The sequence below is a fragment of the Saccostrea echinata genome, unplaced genomic scaffold (genome assembly GCF_033153115.1).
Source record: "Saccostrea echinata isolate AGI-Se365-2 ecotype Australia unplaced genomic scaffold, CSIRO_AGI_Sech_v1 ptg000054l, whole genome shotgun sequence".
NCBI classification, from domain to species: Eukaryota; Metazoa; Mollusca; class Bivalvia; order Ostreida; family Ostreidae; genus Saccostrea; species Saccostrea echinata.
In genome coordinates this window covers 50422006-50440378 of record NW_026889803.1, presented here as the reverse complement: position 1 = coordinate 50440378, position 18373 = coordinate 50422006, and the positions used below count along the sequence as shown (strand labels likewise).

The window sequence follows — 18373 nt, the reverse complement described above, 5'->3', positions numbered from 1 at the left end:
CTTCACCACAACCACTGTCAAAGCACGGGTGTGTTGTCCAAATTACTGACACGCTCTAGATAATTGGCATTGTTATCGAGGATTTTCCTTATATAATTTGACATTTTGTTTCCCAAAACCAATGGCGAATGGCAATAAGCGGGGGTGGCAATATAACGGGTGTATTAACACGGGGGAAATCCGTTCTTCGAGAATTCCTGGCAATAAGTGAGGGTGGCAATGTAACGGAGGTCAATATACCGAGGTAGCACTGTATTCTTTTGACGTACATGGTATTACATGATCAACAGACACTTATAATGAATTATTCAGTACAATGTTTTAATCTTGATGTTTGCAGGAGAATGTGAGCCCTGTCCCCCTGGAACAGAAAAGAACAGAGCTGATTCAAGCCTTTGTACAAAAATAGAAACAAAGGAAATAACTACACCAAAGCAAGGGACTGAAACCCTAAATAAACATTCTACAGCAATATTACAAACTACCTCCACTTATACTTCAAGCACAATACCAAACGGAAAACTACCTACATCAGACAGTGATGTTGGGACAGTTATTGGGGTGATTGTGGGAGTAGTAGTGTTTTTATCGGTCATTATCATTTTGATTGTTTTGTGTAGCAGAAAATGCAGAAAGATAAATGATAACGACAAGACAGACAGTGAAATCTGTTGTCCCCTGGAGAGACCTAGGGATTCCACTTCTGAAGATTCAAGTACAGGCAGTGAGACAGGTTTGCTCTTAAATAAAGATAAAACCAGGAAACATGAAGAGACCAATGGATATCCTGTAAAACCCACAATTGCAGTGAAACCAATGTTAAGTGTAGATGAAACAAAGAAAGATGAGGAGGAGGAATTTGATAATAGTCTGAATGTAGGAGGATTTGTTAATGACGTAAATACTGAGAACAATAATAGTACTGGAAGGGACAGAAATATTAGGCCACACACTGAATTGGACAGTCTTGGACACAATGCCACAGAGGTAAAGGTTGTGCATTCACGTGATGAGACTGATTTGAAGGTACCTGTTCAGACTTGTTCAAATGGTGGTCAGGACTTGCATAGAACAAGGGTTAAAACAACCTATTCAGAAGAAACTGAAGTAAAACAAATCGGAAGTAGTCCTTCATCAAGAAGAATACAGGACAATAGTAACAGTGGGGTCAAACCATTTGTTTCATCAGATGAAACTGCTGAGAAGCAAGTTGTTCTTGGTGATTCTAGAAGAATGTTAGATAGTTATTCTACTAGAGTCAAACCATTTGTGTCCTCAGAGGAGACTTCTCGGAAAGAAATTGGAAGAGATCACTTTAGTGAAACGTTGAACAATGTTTGCACTGATTTTAAAGCAGATGTGTCTCCAGAGGTGACTTGTTTGAAGGAAAGTGAAATGCAGGCAAAGACACCTGTATCAGTAGTGAGATCAGTTCAGCCTGTAAGCCCTGTTATTCCTCCAATACAATTTCAAAGTAGAGAGGGGAGTGACCTTAATGAAGTGAATGTTACACAAGTCTCACCAGCAAACCAAAGACAGCAAGCTGGTGTTGTACATGTATCAAACCAAAACAATTCTGTTCAACCAACAGTGTGCCCGATCACAGATCGATCAGAGAGCCTTGGCTCAGATACAATAGTTGGCATTGCTTCCGATAAGAATGCGCACAAAAACACCACAAACAAAGTTACTTTGTCTCACCAAAGTCAACAGCCAGAGATAAATCAAGAAGAAAGTTCCTCCTTTGAAAAGCAATCCTCTCAAACAAGAAGTGAAGAAATTAATGATGTTGCTGATTCTGACAGGTGTACAGAGAAAAATAAAGGGCATTCCCATACAGAAACAGTATGTGGAGGATTGATATCTAAAGGATATTTAAGCAATGATGAAGGAGAGAGTGTGGAGCTGGCATCTACAGAAATCAACAAATGTATTTTGGGAAATGCCACTGCAATCTCCGCAAAATATCAACCCAATGTAATGTCAAGGAGTAGTCAAGAATCAGATGTTCATCATCCAAATCAGTATGTCCCACACCAGTCACATCAATCCAATCTGAATCAACAAGTTCAATCCAACCAGCCACAACCAGATCATTGTAGCCAACACCAACCAGATCAACCCAGCCAGCAACAACAAGCGCAATCAAGTAAGTACTTGTCATTGCCTTGATCAGAATCACACACACAGTTTTGACATGGTTGTTGCTTGTTGACATTTCAATGGCCTGGCCTTTTTGGAAGAAGAAATGTATAATTCTTGTTCTGGCCATGTAACTCATTTTAGATACAATATCAGTAAACCATACCTGTGATATGTACAGCTGTACACGAAATGTCACATTTTTTTTACCCATTCACAGGTCATTTCATTTTCGTATAATTTTGGTGTACCAAAATTCATGGGAAATGAAAATTTATCCTGATTTTGAATTGTTTACCAGAAACCACCATTTTTCTTTGATTCTCACTCTCACAACACCAGAAATCTGGTTTGATACATGACTTACTGTACTTGGTTAATTTAAACAAAACATCATGATTGAAGTGGTTAAACTTTTCCTGTAATAATTACATTGCAATTACATGTAAAACATATCAAAACTTGTTTTACAATGATTTTTTGTATTAAGTATACAGTTCATATAGTTACAAAATTTTGAGAGCCATTTGTTGTTTTCCCTTATGATAAATTTTCATATTCTTAAGTAATTGTCGTTTCAGTACCTTTTCAGCAGTATATTTTCTTATCATTCTTTAAACATTGTCAATTAAGTTCAAGACAGTAGTATCCCCCCCCCCCCCCTAGAAAAAAATATGTCTGAATACAAAAGTTTTTACATCAAGGATAGTACTACAGGGTATATGTTATGTACTTAAGAATGTTTCAGAAAAAATAAGATTACAAGAGTATCTGACCCCCCCCCCCCCCCCCACACACAAACTTTTATACATGCAAATGGATTTAGTGAACAGTAAAATATTTATTTTAACAGGATTTAACAACATAAATAATGGTTTAGAGATGAAGTCAAACTCCTCCTCAGTCCCTATTCCAAGTGGAGCATCTCCACAGAACTCTGGTGCCTCGTATGTCCAGATGTCGGTTCAGAATTCAGCTGCCACTTCTGGTTATGGCACTGCAAGTAAGATAGTTCTTTAAAGTCAAATGTCTATTAATCAGTAATACTCATTATCAACTCACATTGATTTTGTAGAAAGGATATTCTCTGTGTCACACTGTCACCATACAGGTGACATTTAGTACAATCAATAAGTTTTCAAACAAGACGAAGTGAATAGAGTTTAGGTAAAAGTCCAATCATGATAATGCTTCTCATAGACAGCAATTTATTTCAGGGCCCCATTCAAATTCAAGCTCTTAATAGTGTCTAAATTTGAGCAACTCATGTTAATCTGATTTATGAATTTTTTTAGGGAGGTCAGAGATGGGAACTCTCTCAGAGACAGCGAACAACATAGGACATGAAAGGTCTATAAATAATACATCATCTGCACCACTGATAGTCAACTCCTTACTGCGCTCAGATTCCCGTAATGGTAAGCATTTATTATTAAATGAGGTAAGTTTATAAAACTATTTTATGCTTTTATTAAGATAATGTGATGTGTTTAATTTGTGTATATACAGCAGGTGATCATCTTGAGGAAAGAAAAACCAGCTCCAATGATTCTCTGGGTACCAGTGGACTGAATAATGCTCCATCTTTGAATCCAGAATCAAGTGATGAGGTCAAACAGATTGGTAAGAAATATTTCAGAATTAGTGTTGGGAATAGTACAGAAATTATTTTGTTGAAATGCAGAGCAAATTTGTGTTTGATTAAAGACATTATTATTCATGGTTGGAAACCCACGGTCAGTCTCACTTCTCTTTTTATACCCCACGCAACTAGTTGCAGGGGGTATAATGTTTTTGACCCGTCCGTCAGTCAGTCAGTCCGTCAGTCCTGTTTTTTTGTCAGCGCAACTCCTCCTAAACCGCTGCACAGAATTTCGTCAAACTTTGCAGATATTTAGGACACAATGTGTAGATGTGCATATTACCAGGAAATTCTGATTCCTTTATTTTTCTGGGAATTTCGACACTTTTCAACTTAGATTTTTGGCCATATCTTGAATATAGAGATGAACAGTTTGTCAGCGCAACTCCTCCTAAACCGCTGCACAGAATTTCGTCAAACTTTGCATATATTTAGGACACAATATGTAGATGTGCATATTACCAGGAAATTCCGATTCCTTTATTTTTCTGGGAATTTCGGCACTTTTCAACTTAGATTTTTGGCCATATCTTGAATATAGAGATGAACAGTTTGTCAGCACAACTCCTTTTAAACCGCTGCACAGAATTTCATCAACTTTTGCAGATATTTAGGACACAGTGTGTAGATGTGCATATTGCCAGGAAATTCCGATTCCTTTATTTTTCTGGGAATTTCGGCACTTTTCAACTTAGATTTTTGGCCATATCTTGAATATAGAGATGAACAGTTTGTCAGCACAACTCTTCCTTAACCGCTGCACAGTATTTCGTCAACTTTTGCAGATATTTAGGACACAATGTGTAGATGTGCATATTACCAGGAAATTCCGTTTCCTTTATTTTTCTGGGAATTTCGGCACTTTTCAACTTAGATTTTTGGCCATATCTTGAATATAGAGATGAACAGTTTGTCAGCGCAACTCCTTTTAAACTGCCACACAGAATTTCATCAAACTTGGCAGATATTTAGGTCACAGTGTGTAGATGTGCATATTACCAGGAAATTCCGATTCCTTTATTTTTCTGGAAATTTCGGCACTTTTCAACTTAGATTTTTGGCCATATCTTGAATATAGAGATGAACAGTTTGTCAGCGCAACTCCTTTTAAACTGCCACACAGAATTTCATCAAACTTGGCAGATATTTAGGCACAGTGTGTAGATGTGCATATTACTAGGAAATTCCGATTCCGTTATTTTTGCCCTAAGAGTTTTGCCTATTATTGAAGAAACTTTCCAGCTAGGTAGTAAGGAAATACACACTGGAATCAGCCTTTGTAATGACATTTTATGTGAAATATTTTATGACCTTAAAAGACCCCTATTGATTTTGAGATCAAAATATTAATGATTTAACACACACACAAAATCTTGAATCTTGGATAGTTCTCAACCCCCCCCCCCCCCCAATTGGTGCTTTGCCTAAAATAATTTCATAAGCACAGTATATAAACAAATTCATATGACTACATCATAATTTTGTTTCCATCAATTATTTAAATGTGTAAGTTGTCATGTGTTGGACATGGACTTACACTCATTAACAAATCGAAATCACTGAGGAATTTAAATAACAGTTTGTCAGCATAACTCCTGCACTGAATTTCCTGAAACTTTGTAGGTATTTCAGACATAATGTATAGATTTGTACAGTAAAACTCCTTTAGTACGAACACGGATATAGCGAATTCACGGATATAGCGAAGTTTTCTTGCATCCCCAACTATATAAAGTTTACGAATTCCTTATACGGATATAATGAATTATGATATAACAAAGTAATTTCACAGGTCCCAATGACTTCGTTATAACCAAGTTTTACTGTATATTACCAAGAAATTTTTATTCCATTATTTATCTAGAAATTTCAGCCCAACTAAATTTGTAACATACAAAGATTTGAAAGTCCTTATATGCAAGAAGTTTTGATGTGATGATTTTTTGCAAGTAATGCCCCTTTTTGAATTATACTGTGTATTTAAAATGCACTGTGCTATTCAGTTGCATTGTCGAGTTTTGGGGGAGCGTGGGGTATGTGACTTGCTCACTTTTTCTTTCATTACCTTATGTCTTAGGTAAGCGAATTGAGACTGACCAAGGGTTTCTGATGCTTGTTATAAGTGTTCTTCTAGAATTTTCCTCAACTGTTATATTTAGTTTTGCATGATCTAAACCTAGATATACAGGTATTTTCAGACTTCACACTTACAAATGTAAGTAAGAGTGTCATGCTTCAAATACTACAATTAGGGTAGATCTTGACCTTAGTATTAAAACAAGCATATTACAGCTAAGGAAATCATTAAAAATATTTTTGTTTCCCCTAACCCGACCCTAAAATCTCAAGTTGGGTAGGTAGGTAGGTAAATAATTTTTTTTCTGACACCAGCTTTGAAAATATTTTGTGAAATATAATGGAATAATACCTTTATAGATAATTAAAGTACAAAAGAAAGCAATTTGTAAACAGAATATCTTGCAAACGCTGTTTAAAAGCAAAATACAAGATAAATTAATTTACAACTATTATTCATTGAACTTGTAAAATATCTGACACCAGTATAAATTTATTGGAATCGAATATTTAAAAGACAAGATTCTTGTACGCAAGGACTGGACATCTGAGTATATTTTTCAAACCTACTATCAGGTTCCAGTGCTTACACATGCAATGTACTTTATCAAGGGCCTCGAATTGTGCAGTGGTTATAATGCATTTCCCTTTGGAGTCCTGAAGTAAGGAGCTAATTCTTAGTCATAGGTTCAAATCAGAATGCAGGACGTTAAGACCTGTCCTTCAAATTAGACCGTAAAAACTTGGTTCCAGTGTTGCAGTAGATGCTAGCATAAAAAAGGTCCCTTGCTGTTCAATGGCTAAAAGTGCCTAGTATAAGACTAAGTTTGGAGCCCTTCACTGGGCTAATGTTCAACAATATCGGTACTCAAAGGAATTTAAAGAAAATAACAACCAATCTTTAAGGCCTTAATTAAAGAAAAATACACTAGACGTCTCAGGAGGCTGTATCATGATTTCAAAACTATTTGGAAAGAGTATGTAAATAATATTTAATTGAGCCAAACCATATCTAAAAATGATAAAAATGTCATACACAATGTCCAATTAACGAAGTTTAACCCATGGATAAAGGACGTCTGAATTCTATTCATCAAGATGAAATATGCAGACATATTAACTCCTATGGTTCCATATAGTACACATAGGAACAAAGATGAACTGTTTATTAGGTCAAAACTCAAATTAAATAAAATGCAGTGAAATTGATTGATGTGTTCACAGGGAGGGTCCCTCGTCTGCTCATGAGACGGGTCTTTCCATGCTTACTACATACCTTAATTTTATAAGAGAGGTTGGTGAATACCACAGAAACAATCTTAATTAGTTGTGATATATTTTATTAGCAAAATATTTGAAGTGTAGGATTCTAATAACCTAAAGGCATAGATTGGTACGTCGCCTTTTCTTATAACACGAACTAACCCTCTGTGACCGTGTGTTATGGGTGCTATTTTGTTTCCAACATACGCTTGAAAATCAAAGTAAACAAAATCGGCCATTCTGAAGAAAAAAAACAGATTTTGATGAAATTGTATCTTCTTTGATTAATGTTTAAAAAAAAACTGGATTAAGCTTACTAAAAAAAAAACTTTCAGTCAGCACGATTTAATTGGGTCTGTCGCGTTAGGGGAAACAAAGGTATTTTTTATTTTGGCCTAATGATGATCTTTTTTACCCTCATAATCTGAGATTCGGTTTTGGTCTGCCCCTCTGTCTGTTTCTCAGAAAAAAAACTTTAACCTTGGGCATAACTTCTAAATGATTTTTGCTAAGGGTTTTGTATTTCAAATGTGACAAGGCCTCTCTGTTGATACCAACATTTTTTACTTTATGACCTTGACCTTGGAGATTGACCAACTTTTGAACCTAGGTCATAACTTCTGAATGGTTGGTGGTAGACCTTTCATATTTCACATATTTTTTTTTATAAGAACTTTCGTTAGGTAGCAATTTTGACCTCATGACCTTGACCTTGGAGTTTGACCTACTTTTGAAAAACTTAAGGTTCATTGATACTCTGATAAGATAACTCTTAATGACATAAATCTCTATCACTCCCTTATAGATTTGTCAAGGTGAAATGTCTTTTTTGTTTAATTTTTCCCCGTAAGCTATGGTATAATTGTTTGTATTTTACTTATAAAATACATTTCTTTTGGAAAATCATAAAAGTTAAAACAACATTTCATATGATTGAGCACAGGGTTTATGAACCTTAAACCTTTGCCATGAGCTACCATTCGGTTCTCCACAAAATTTTGTTAAGAATTTGAAATGTCTGATTAATTGATGTCAAGATTACTAAGCGTCCGGTCTATGTAATTTAGGACTGATCATAGCAACCAAGATTTCAACTTACATGTATTTGAAATCAAGCATAATGTTTTAAGTGGGGTTTTTTGCCTGTTTTTTCAAAGAATGAATTGATGTATCTTATTAAAAACAAACAAACAAACATGATTACATTTTTACAAGTTAGTCACAAGTTTTGTTTTAACATTAACAGAAGAGATGAAGATGCCGATGGTCATTAAAAAGGAACCAGATAGTAGACAACAGGTTTTAGAGGGAGAGATTGATAGTTCCATGCAGCGGGTACTTAACCAGGCATTTGTTGCTCAGGTAAGGCTCTCCTGTTGTTTCCTAAAAAGTGAATGATTGATTCACATAGGTTTGTCATTCAAAGAGTCAGTTTAATATAGCTCTTGGGAAGGGAAAACTAATTGACTTGGTGTGGTTGTTGGTGATCATAATTTGAAAAATGTACAAAATTGCACATTTCCATACCAGTTCTGGAGATTTTTGTGTATAAATTTTTAATCATGGATCCTTGTGAAATTATTTTGTAATAGAGACAGTTTTCCTTGTAGGGTGCTCCACGTGCAGAATCTGGGTATTGTTCATGATCTACTAACATTATCCACACCGGACACTTTCACATGAATGTGAAGTACAGCCTAATTAGTAAGGTACCCTCATGAATGGCGGATCACCATGAGTTTAAGTACTTGATTGTGTACTACTTGTTGCTGCCAATGGTGTTTGACATACCTAATTAGAACAACTTGTGTCAGTGCAAAGAGACAGATAAAAATGATACTGAATCTAGTCACCAAAGATGTATATTACACTAATCTTAATTTCCTTGCCATTTTTTCAGCAGCATTCACCTATGTTTTTAAAACTTGTTTAGGGTTGATATGTGCCATATTTTTGATATACAGATATTCCAAGTAAACTGTTGTTCACAGCAATATCACCTTGAATAGTTGTGACCTGTTGCAAGGAAATAAAAAGTACCTACATATTGTACCAATAGTGACTATTTCTTTTTTTGATAAAGTATCCTTAAAATAGCAATTCTTCATATTAATTTTATAAGTCCATAAAATATCTTTCAAAAGAAAAATAAATTATTTATTTAATTTAAAAAAGACTTTAAACTGCAAAAGAATCATGTGCCATCACCTCCAATAATTATATTTTCATATGTTATATTATTTTACTTGGCATACTTTGAATCAAAAGGCATTGTGGTATACAAGGGTAGTACTGTTGGATGCATCACTGATAAATGCTCTAGAATATGATGGTGTAGGCTAATAAATATAATCAGATTTGAATTGCTTATCACTGTCTAACATAAGTAAGAATATATGTCTGTGTGTTAGAGAATTGGTGCTCATGTCTTGTCACTTCTGAAGTTATTAAGAATGCCCGTTGATGTCCTGTTATAGTGATTCTGTAGCAAAAAGAGACACAAAATAAAAACTTTTCCACTGAGTTGAGTCCCTAACAAATATTGTATATTTTCCAAGACATGCCTTATATATGTATTCGTGTATAGTATTTAGTACCATGTGCCCTACCTAGTATAAAATGCTGTTTGCTTTCATGAAATGAAAGAGAGAATTTGTGTTTAAACTAAAATAAAAAGTGTTGTATTAATGTACATGTATGTTTATAGGAGTGGACTTTGTATAATGGATTCAGTTTATAACACCTGCTAGATTGTTATGTATAGAAATCCCACATGTTTCACCTGAGTGGCTAAATACTGTAAACCAACTTTTATTCCCATGAGAAAAACATCTGCAAGTTTCATATCTTTTAATCAAGAATATTTGCTGTGAATCATTTTAGTGTGTTTATGTAGACATGTAGATGCTTATGGAATCAGGGATAAAAGTTGTCCCAGATAATACATGCATGTATTTTCCACATGTAGGCTTTTAGCACATGCATGTATTTTCTTTTTGCAAATTATTCAAGTGCTTCGTTTGTTACTTAGGCTAAAATGTTTTGAAAAGAAACTTAATTATCTGAACTAGCATAATAAACATCATTTTTCATATATATGTATGTGGAATGTTGCACTTAGTTTATAATATAGTATCATTTTAAAAGTAAATAGTAATGTGTGTTGTTTTAAGTAGATGATCCTCTTTGATCTCTGATAAGTGCATAGAAAGAGTGGTTTTTTTTTTCTAGGTATTTCTAAGAATTTACTTGAAATGTCTGATCTGTTCACTAGATCTTTTGTATATAATTATATATATATATATATATATATATATATATATATATATATATATATATATATATATATATATATCCAAAAAATGAAAAGAAATATCACAGTGTCCGGTAATTAATATGAAAATTAAAAATAACAAGGCAACAATGTTAGTAAAACGTAAGCGCTTTCATTATACTTCTTCAGTCTGAAGAAGTATAATGAAAGCGCTTACGTTTTACTAACATTGTTGCCTTGTTATTTTTAATTTTCATATATATATATATATATATATATATATATATATATATATATATATATATATATATATATTCCACATGATATGTTTTAAAAGAAAGATTACATACAGGACTAGTATGATAAGAAATCATGAAGGTTGTCATTGAATGGTCTTTCATAGTAAGAATGATATGGTGCATGTACCATCACATCTTGAAGAAGTCCCTTTACAGAATGAAACAAGTTGCCATTATTCCTTGTAAGAAAAAGGTTTCCAAGTTCCTATCTGCCAGTCTTTGAAATGTCAGAGAAACTGGGTTTCTTGTGTTTGTTAAATCAGATGGTTTTTAATTGATTTGAAATTGTAGTAATTTTTATTGATTTTTTGGTGAACTTTTTGAAATTTTATGTAAACTTTATTCCAAAAAATTATGATTTTACAAAGGATAAGAGTAAACATGAATGATTCTTTTAATTCTGTTAATTCATTCATTCATGTCATTGATAAGCTTATTTGTATGCAAGTTTTCATTGAACTCTTTTAAGTAATTTTGTGATATGTACCGGTACACTTCCATTTCTTAGCTATTGTACTGACCTGAATTCCTTCCCTTTTCCGTACTGATTTACATGCATAAATGTCAAATTAAATTTTCACTTTAGATATGTTGCTGTTGTTGTCCCATTTACACCATTTTTCAGGTTGTAAGAGTAGGGCGTCAAAGAAAGAGAATTTGAAAGTGATGTCTCAAGGCTATTTGAAGCTGTGATAAATTCAGTTTTGTTGTTTAATATCATGTTTAATTTAGTTCTGAAAGGCATTTTTTTTAATGTACTGATAATAATGTAAATGATGGATATGAACTTCAAAGATGAAAAAAAAAATTTTTTTAAAGAAAATAACATTTCATAAAAAAAAATTAAAACTGAGATGTTTGTTATTTTTTATATATGCTTGTTGTAGTATGAGAGCAGATTGAATTGATTCATTGGATTCTTCGTGTATGTATTAAATTTACATCTCATATATGTATATATATATATATATATATATATATATATATAAAATCTTAATCATGAGTAAATGGCATTCCTTTTTCACTAGAATAAATGATTTCCCATTTCAATATTTGTTCACTTTGTTTTTACCATAAATCAGTCTGAGCTTCTAGTAATGCAGTTTGGTTGATGGCCACAAAATTTATAATTGTAACTGACCGTAACAGAGAATATTAGGCTTCCTTGGTATATACATGTAATGTTGGGAGTTCCTCAGTGATTCTAGCAGGCAAACTAATTATACAGGTATCTGTAGTTTCTACAAAGAAGTTCCAGTATAGTGTTGTTACCCCAGTCTGTCCTTCCATTACACTGCCACCTTCCTCCTCAAACCTTTTCTACATTTTACTCACTAGGTTATCTTTTTTAGAGTATGATTGATATGCTGTAGATCTGCAGTAAGACCTTATTACACCTATAAGGGACACCACCGATCACATTTGAGATGATTAATCTCCTTAAAATGTGAGAGTTCTGGGAGCAAGGTTTTTCAAATTGTGTAAATGCCAGCAACTGAGCGATATAATTCCACAGTATGGTATTATTTTGGAATGTTTACAAGCACATCTTTGCAATATGTCTTAACTACAAAGTTTCATGAAATTCTGTTAAACGTTTTCAAAAGAGATGCAATGACAAATTGTTGCAGAATTATATCGAATTTTGGCCAAACTTTTAAGTTCAAAAGGGGGATAAATCCCAGAAAAAAAAAGGTAATCAGAGATTACAGAGTTCACCTCAACGAATGTTGTCTTTAAGAAAGGCCAAGTCCAACACTAAACTAATAATCTAGTAACACTAGATACAACATTCATGCAATTTTGGTCTGATAGGGCTTGCAGTTACTTGGGAATGGATTTGTCGAAAAAACTTTAAACTAGTCACTCATCCAGAGAAATGTAAGTCAAATTCAATACCTGAAGCAAGTTTTAGACTGTTCATCCCTTGATGAATCATCCATGCAAGTTTGGTTCATATAGGTCTTACTGTGTCTTGGTAATGGACTTGCTTCAAAAACTTTAACCTGTTTACTCAACTGTAAAATGTAGGTCAAATCTTGCATCCCAAGCAACCCTGGTAGTGTGCATCAATCAATGCATCTTCAGTGCAAAGTTGGTAAGCATAAGGCTCATAGTCACTTGAGAAAGAAACTGCTCCAAAAACTTTAAACTGGTTGCTTATCTGGAAAATGTAGGTCAGATTCAGCATCTGAAGTAACACTGGTAGTGTGATTCCTTAGATGTATCCTCCATGCAAGTTAGGTCAACGTAGGGCTTATAGTTACTTTAGAATGAACCTCCTCCAAAAACTGACTTTGTCACTCATCCAGAAATTGAAAAAAAACCCATAGGTAATCAAAGATTACAGAGCTTACCTAAACAAATGTTATCTTAAAGTACGGCAAAATCTACTAATAATCTAATAGTGTGCATCCCTAGATGAAACATTGCAATACATTCATTGCATGCTGCAAAAAAAATCCTCTCAAAAATCAAATTTACAATTATGAAATTAATAGGCATGTATTACTGTAGTAGTACTTTTTTCTGCACGGTATTAATTTAAACTACATGTATGTATGCAGTCACAAATTTTCCGCAGAAATTTGTCCCAGCGTACTTAAAGTACATGTAAGGCATATAAGGATAATCTAAGAAGTCTGCGTAATTTTCTACCTGCAGATTAAACAGAAATTGTGATTCTGCCGAATTATGACCATGTGGAAAAAAGTAAATTTACAGTATTATACATAGGCTAAGTACATTCCAATTTGAGTAAATCAATGCATCTATCACAAATGTTGTGCCTCAACATGCATCCATTCATGATGGCTGACATCCTGGTGGCTAATTGCCATAAGTATTGGCTCAATTGGTCATCCTGTCAAATTATTTTCTGCTTTAGCTCTCTGTCTTTCATAGTAAACTTCTTTAATATATTTAATCCTTCAACAAACAAAGCAACAAAGCAAACAGAGCAAGAATAATCAGTGCAAATGCAAGCACTACCATGAAAGGATCTTTAACCAATTCCATTTTGAATCACCTAACTTTCCTATGAATTTTTTTCCACCTTGAAGAAAAAAAACATAATCTATGTATTATAATATTTATTCACAAAATAAACATGGATGGTGTAAGATTAATTAAGAGTCTACTGAGTTAGTGCTCTCTCAGCCAGAATCTTTTTGACCCTCTCCTGCTCTGCTGTGAAGTCTAGTGCTTTTTGTTTTAATAGAGCATCGTTAACCTTTTTGGCTCTCTCATTTGCTCGGTCGACTACTTTTCCAAACCTATTCTTGGCGAAATACAAAATGCTTCCCCATCCCAACAAAAAGAATAAACCAACCTGTAAAAAACAGTTCACAGTTCAGTCTCAAAACAAAATTTGTTAAGTTGAACAAATGTATTTTATATACATGTATGTTTCTTGAAGAAAAATGAGCTTTAAAGCCTTAAAATAATTTATATCTAGAATGGAATTCAAGTGTCCTTCAGCATAAATAATGTGAAAAAAGGTCATTACTCCGAGTTTAACTGTACTTTGTTATTGATTTATTTAATTCTTTCAATGTTTTGCAAACACATCTTGTGTAACTCCAAATAAGATAGCAGGCATTAAATAATAGCCCTGCAACAATCGCTGACATTGACTATGCGATTACAACTCTCTACATCTGACAGTGGTTGAATTGTTCCTACAAGTCAAAAATGTCTTCTAACAGACTAGTACTGGTACATATGAAATCAGCCATCCGGGCTTATCCCAGCAACTTGCTGAACAAATTCCCTCAGAGATCTATGCATACTCACATGAAATAGTCCCCTCATTGAATACTCCTAAAAACAAGAGGCCCATGGGCCACAGCGCTCATCTGAGTATCTTTGGCCTTGCCGTTTTTCACCTGATTTCTCCCCCTCCCCCCATAGTACTTATTGACCCTGCCCTACCCCCGGGGGTCATGATTTGAACAATTAGAATCTACACTACCCCAGGATGCTTCCACATAAGTTTCAGCTTTTCTGGCCCAGTGGTTCTTGAGAAGTAGATTTTTAAAGACTTTTTCCTATATATTTCAATGTAAAACTTGGATTCCCTAACGTGGCCCAGCCCTACCCCCTGGGATCATGATTTGAATAATTTAGAATCTACAGTTCACCAGGATGCTTCCACATAAGTTTCAGCTTTTCTGGCCCAGTGGTTCTTGAGAAGAAGATTTTTTAAAATTTTTTCCTATATATTTCAATGTAAAACTTGGATTCCCTATTGTGGCCCCGCCCTACCCCCGGGGGTCATGATTTCAACAATTTAGAATTTACACTACCCCAGGATGCTTCCACATTAGTTTCAGCTTTTCTGGCCCAATGGTTCTTGAGAAAAAGATTTTTCCTATATATTTCAACGTAAAACTTGGATTCCCTATTGTGGCCCCGCCCTACCCCAGGGGGTCATGATTTCAACAATTTAGAATCTACACTACACCAGGATGCTTCCACATAACTTTCAGCTTTTCTGGCCCAGTGGTTCTTGAGAAGAAGATTTTTTAATGACCCCACCCAATTTTTGTATTTTCTTGATTATCTCCCCTTTGAAGGCGACTTGGCCCTTCATTTTAATAATTTAAACTCCCCTTCACCCAAGGATGCTTTGTACCAAGTTTGGTTAAAATTGGCCCAGTGGTTCTTGAGAAGAAGACGAAAATGTGAAAAGTTTACAGACGGACGGACGAATGACGGACAATGGGTGATCAGAAAAGCTCACTTGAGCTTTCAGCTAAGGTGAGCTAATGATAGAAATCTGAGATATTTAGAAAAGGCTAAGGGATCTTTGCATACTCACATGAAATAGTCCCCTCATTGAGTACTGATTAAAATGATAGTGATATCTGCCGTATTTAGAAAAGGCTTGATCTGGCATGATACCATCTACCACTTCCTCAGACACACGCTGCATAGGTAGGCCTTTGTCTGTCAATAAAAGTGGAGTCAGTGGACATGTAAAAAATCTCAAAAAAAAAAAGGTACTGTATAAATACCATTGTAAAATGAAATACTTGTACTACTGTCTATTGGTAATATAAAACAAGTTTGTTCTATTACTTATTTTACTTCATAATTACTTCTTTCAATTCAACTTCAGCAAAAAAAGATAAGTAAAATTCCTGAGAGAAAAATAATTTGTTAAATAATCCATCAGCTGATTTGTTTGTTTTTTTTTTGTTGTTTTTTTTTTTATGCCACTATTTTGTTCTGATATTGTATAATTTATCAGTGCACAAAAATCTAACTGAATGCTTTCAACATCTCTAGTAGGTTATACTTACCCAGAAATTGGTCCTCTTTGTACTCTTTAGGGAGAAAATCATACCTCTTTGGTGGGGGTGGAGGCTTAATAAAAAAAAAAGAAACAAACCAAATATCACTATCTACAACCATAGCCCAAAAATCAGAAAACATTGAATAATTAGGAATTTTGAAAGTCTAAGGGCAATAATTATGACTTTCATAAAAACAGGTAAATCCTCATAAAACTCGACATTATTTCATAAGACATTTAAATCAAGAGACATACCAAAAATTAACTCATTATCTAGAAGCAGAGCAAAAAAGTTTGGAAAACATTGAAATATTAGAAAATTTCAAAATCTAAAAGTCCCAAAACTATGATGGAGTGAAAGAATGATGGACAAAAAGGGGTAATGCTTTGATCTCCAACCATTTTTTTTAATATGTATTGTTACTTGTATCGTGAAGGGGGCGTATCACTTCTGCCCAGCCCCTATTCGGGTTTCATAAAACCGAGTACTGTTGACAATGCAGTTCGAATTTCCTCATTTACTTAGTATCGTGAACATACATAATTTACGATTCTAATGTACAATGAAAAGCTCGATGCATAGATAGTCTGGTAAAGAACATTTAATGAATTATTGTTTCAACTCCACTACCCACTCTTAGTCTGTGGCTTATTTTCTTTAATAAAAAAATAAAAATAAAAAGTGATCTGACGTTAGCAGGTCCGGCACAATCTCTTGATTTAGCTATATAGCTTGATTTAGCTATATAGCTTTATTAAGCTATTCAGAATAGCTTGATTTAGCTATTTTATCACACTTTTTTCTTAAATGAGTTATTTTCTCAGAATGCACAAATAGTCGCACCTTGGTGCAGTGATAATATTCAACCTTGAACTCCTCTGAAAATAATGCATGTAAAGATCACTCAACAAATTACGTCTCCTTAAGAGACTTTGTACTCAAAGTTCTTAAAGTTTTGGGGCTATATAAAGCAATTGATACAGTTACTTCTTCATTGAAATTATAAAAGAGGCATATTATGGTCAACAAGATAATTGATTAGTAATAATTCAGTACAATGAGAAGCAATCATACTTATCCATGCCTCGACGCACACAAGGTGGTGTACAGTTACTCAAACAATGGAAATTCATCTTTTGCTTAAAAGTATTCAAATGCTGCAATGTTAGAACTATCTTTGATTTCAGTTGTTGTTTTGATAGCCCATAGTACATATATGAATAATCAAATACTTGCGATTTTTTGTTTATTTCTTACAAAAAACATTTTTCTGAAAAACTGCACATAAATAGCTTTATCAAGCTATTTGGAATAGCTTAATAAAGCTATATAGCTTTTTCAAGCTATATAGCTTAATCAAGAGATTGTGCTGGACCTGGTTAGGCCACTAACGTTGCCTTCCATTAAAATTTCTGAAAGCATGAAACATTTCTTACTGCTCGAATGAGTGACACAATATATGGATAATTGTTCAGGCTGAAAAGTCTGCCAATTCTGGCAGAAATATTCTGCTGAAACAAATATCTCTGCGGATGCACCATGGTTTTGCTTCAAGGTGAGGAATATGGCGACCACAGGAGCATTCGGAACTGCTGTGCTCGAGGTTATTCCGAATAGAAGAATAGGGTGTATCAAAATACCAAAAAGGATACCCAAAAGACCCAATGATGATGATGATGATTATAATAATAATAATAATAATAATAATGAGGGGTTTTAGAAATACTTTAAATAAGTCGCATCTGTTATGTTTGGTTCTTGAGATTTTTTTTTACATTTCAATTTAATCAGAAACATGTAAGGGAAAGCAAAATAAGTACATGTATCCAACCTCCTCCCCCCCCCCCCATTTTTGAAGTTGAAAAAAGAGAAATTATGACTTTAAACAGGATCATCTCCATACATATAGAAGGTGGACAACATTCGATTTACACTGGATGACCGTAAACAGTCTTACTCAAAAGGACGGTGCAAATGAAAAGTAATAACTTTTCTTTTGTGCTTTTTTGACAAGATCAGAAAGTTTAAAGATACATAGATAGAAGATACATTTAATAATTTTTCTACATCAGTCAAGTGAGTGTATTTGCCGAGTGAAACCCAAAATATACAAGAGGCCCATGGGCCACAACGCTCACCCGAGTCAATATGGCCCTGCTGTTCTTCATCAGCAGATTTCTTCTCCTATTTATTCATATGTAAAGCTTTCATCATCTGTTCTAGGCATACCCTACCCTCAGGTGCCATGTTTTGAATGAAATTGAATCTTAACTTTCTGAGGATGCTTCTACCAGGGTATATTCATAAAACTAATCATGGCTTTGCTAGTCTTGTAAACGGAATTTTAAAGATGGCTGCCACCCTACCCTGGGAAGGG

The 18373-nt window shown here is 34.2% G+C and overlaps 2 protein-coding genes across 2 annotated transcripts in view; one reads left to right on the top strand and one right to left on the bottom strand.

Moving 5' to 3' along the window:
- LOC133205784 (uncharacterized) overlaps nt 1–10425 on the top strand; it is a 30998-nt gene extending 20573 nt beyond the window's left edge. The window contains exons 6-11 of the mRNA XM_061341654.1: nt 341–2149; nt 2996–3145; nt 3438–3560; nt 3652–3765; nt 8370–8485; nt 8734–10425. Coding sequence (XP_061197638.1) covers nt 341–2149; nt 2996–3145; nt 3438–3560; nt 3652–3765; nt 8370–8485; nt 8734–8769 — 2348 coding nt within the window. The 3' untranslated portion in view covers nt 8770–10425. The remainder of the gene's footprint in view (nt 1–340; nt 2150–2995; nt 3146–3437; nt 3561–3651; nt 3766–8369; nt 8486–8733) is intronic.
- Nucleotides 10426–13771: 3346 nt separating this feature from the next.
- On the bottom strand, nt 13772–17605 carry LOC133204543 (uncharacterized). Its single transcript, XM_061340294.1, has 4 exons — nt 17433–17605; nt 16003–16066; nt 15519–15646; nt 13772–14027 (listed from the first exon to the last, which is right to left on the bottom strand). Exons 1-4 carry the CDS (start codon nt 17535–17537, stop codon nt 13833–13835), a joined length of 492 nt encoding a protein of 163 aa, XP_061196278.1. The 5' UTR covers nt 17538–17605; the 3' UTR covers nt 13772–13832.
- Nucleotides 17606–18373: the final 768 nt, after the last annotated feature.

Bases quoted from the DNA above. Each gene is read 5' to 3' on its own strand.
- LOC133204543 (XM_061340294.1), bottom strand. From the start codon at position 17,537: ATGGTGCATCCGCAGAGATATTTGTTTCAGCAGAATATTTCTGCCAGA. The intron at 16,067-17,432 runs GTAAGAAATGTT...TTTTTTATTAAG, and splicing joins TTGTGTCACTCATTCGAGCA to CCTCCACCCCCACCAAAGAG. The intron at 15,647-16,002 runs GTAAGTATAACC...TTTTATTGACAG, and splicing joins CAAAGAGGACCAATTTCTGG to ACAAAGGCCTACCTATGCAG.